General features: G+C 50.6%; 1 protein-coding gene across 1 annotated transcript in view; it reads left to right on the top strand.

The window, feature by feature from the left end:
- The window catches only part of LOC105533465 (liver carboxylesterase 1-like), a 46,822-nt gene that overhangs the window by 27,420 nt on the left and 17,269 nt on the right, over nucleotides 1–2,133 (top strand). Inside the window, exon 7 of the mRNA XM_011971933.1 lies at nucleotides 884–922. Within this exon, the coding sequence (XP_011827323.1) occupies nucleotides 884–922 (39 nt within the window). The remainder of the gene's footprint in view (nucleotides 1–883; nucleotides 923–2,133) is intronic.

Below are 2,133 nucleotides of genomic sequence, written 5' to 3' on the forward strand. Positions count from 1 at the left end.
CCTGAGCACAGGTCAGACGTGTGGGAGCTGCAGTGCAACACTACAGTCACCGTAATCTTGGTGAACACACACCAAGGAGAAGCATGGGGTAGGATGAGTCTCAGTGAGCTTGTATGAGTCAGGACTTTCTAATAGGAGATGAGGAAACTCCTCCAAGTGCCTTGAACAGAGAAAGAAATGTGTTGCGATTGCATTCTCGTGTAAACTGAAAATCTCGGGAGTTGATGGTTTCAGGCATGGCTGGATCCGGATGATCACAGGATATTATCGAAAATCTACCATTCTCTATCCTTCAGATTTGCACATCTCTGTGCTGGCTTCACTCTTAGGCAGATATGTCTCCTGGGAAGGTTAAAGACTACGGCACTTATGTTCTAGCTACTTAAAAACTGTTACTAAACATTTCCTGCAGAAGTTTTGTGGTAAACTCTATTGGATTGACATGGGTGTATGCCCATCCTGGAACTAATATTCATGTTCAGGGAGATGGAGCCCCCTGGGTCACATATCAATATCTGAATTCATGGAGTGATGAGGGAAGAAGGAGTTCTCCGAAAGAGAATTGGCGAGTACTTCCCAGGGGAAGAGGAAGGGGAGAGGGATGGGGGGCCAGTCAGCTTCAACGAGCGGGCGTCCTCTCCAGAGCTCCATCAACTCTGGCTCAGAGTCCCCGGCCCACCTTTCCTATGCTGGTGCCTACCCCTCCCTGCTATGCCTTCACCCTGTGCTCAGGCCCAGCAGAGCCAGAGTCCTGCCCACTTCATTTCGGCCCAGCCAGCTTGGCACCAGGAGGGAGAACCTGACACCTCTGTTGTCCCAGTCACCCAGATCAGTGTTCTCCTGGGAAGGCTCTAACCCACATCCTCTGCCTTTGTCTTCACAGATGTTCTTCTCCCTGGATTTACATGGAGACCCCAGAGAGGTAAGGACCTTTTGTTTCTCAATTACAAGTTTTGAGTCTTAGCACCTTTAAGCTCCAATTAACTGTGAGTGAAAGAATCCTCTCTTGGGTAATTATAGTAACTCCTGTGTGCTTGATACTGAGACCCAGAGAGGGGCAGTGACTCACCTGGGTAACACAGCCAGGAGGACAAGCGGCAGGCCTGGAACCCATTTTCCTGACTCCCAGTCCAGTGCTCCCAGGCTTCACCTCTGCATGCACTGGGCTCTGCCCATTCCCCTTTTTTTACATTTCCCACTCCCCATAATGACACTATGGGAGGAGGCTGAACCAGAACCTTCCACTATCAGGAGGCAGAGATAACAGGGATGATCAGGCATGGAGAGGGGAAGCCTGAATCTCAGTCCAAGGACACTCGTCTCCTCCCAGCATGCAGGAAACTCCAACATATCCTCCCGATCTCCTCACCCCCACCCCCACCGCCCAGTGGGTTGACTGTTTCTGGTGACATCACCTCTGCAGCATCTTACAATCCTGTCCTCTATGCTGCCTCCCTGGAAGTCACAGCACTGTCCTTAAATGGTCTTGGGAGGAGTACATGAGATTCGTTCAGCAAAGACTTAAACACTTCATATGTGCCAGGACTTGTTTAGGAGCTGGGGATATAGCAGTGCCCTCTTAGGACCCTCCATTACAGTGCAGGGAGAGTGCAATAGAAAAGCAAATCAAGTGTGTATTCTGTTTGATGGTGTGCAGCATTAGGGGATAAAGTTTGCAGGTGGTTTCAATTGAAGTAGCAGGATCAGGGAATGGGTCAGTGAGAAGGTGGCATTTGAGCCAAGCTCTGGAGAAGGCGGGAAGCCAGCTGTCAGGAAACCTGGAGAAGCCTATTCCAGGCAGAGGGAACAGCCACTGCAAAGACCCTGAAGGAAGTGGCCAGTCTGGCTGGAGAGGACCGACTGTACTCTCCAGTACTGAATTCAAAGTACTTGGATTTGGATTCAGAGAAGCAAGATGGGAAGCCTTTGGAGGTTTTGAACAGAGGAGTCACATGATCTTAGATCTCACAAAGGTCTCTGCCTCTGGTGTTCAAGTAGACTGTAGGAAAGGGGCAGAGTGGATGCAGTTGACCAGCTGGGCGGCCACTGTGTTGCCATAATCCAGGCCAGGGCTCCTGGCTGCTTAGACAGAGCTGTGGCAGTGGGGATGGGAGGAGTGGTTGGAGTCTGGAT

This window comes from Mandrillus leucophaeus, unplaced genomic scaffold, assembly GCF_000951045.1.
Source record: "Mandrillus leucophaeus isolate KB7577 unplaced genomic scaffold, Mleu.le_1.0 Scaffold125, whole genome shotgun sequence".
Taxonomy (NCBI): Eukaryota; Metazoa; Chordata; class Mammalia; order Primates; family Cercopithecidae; genus Mandrillus; species Mandrillus leucophaeus.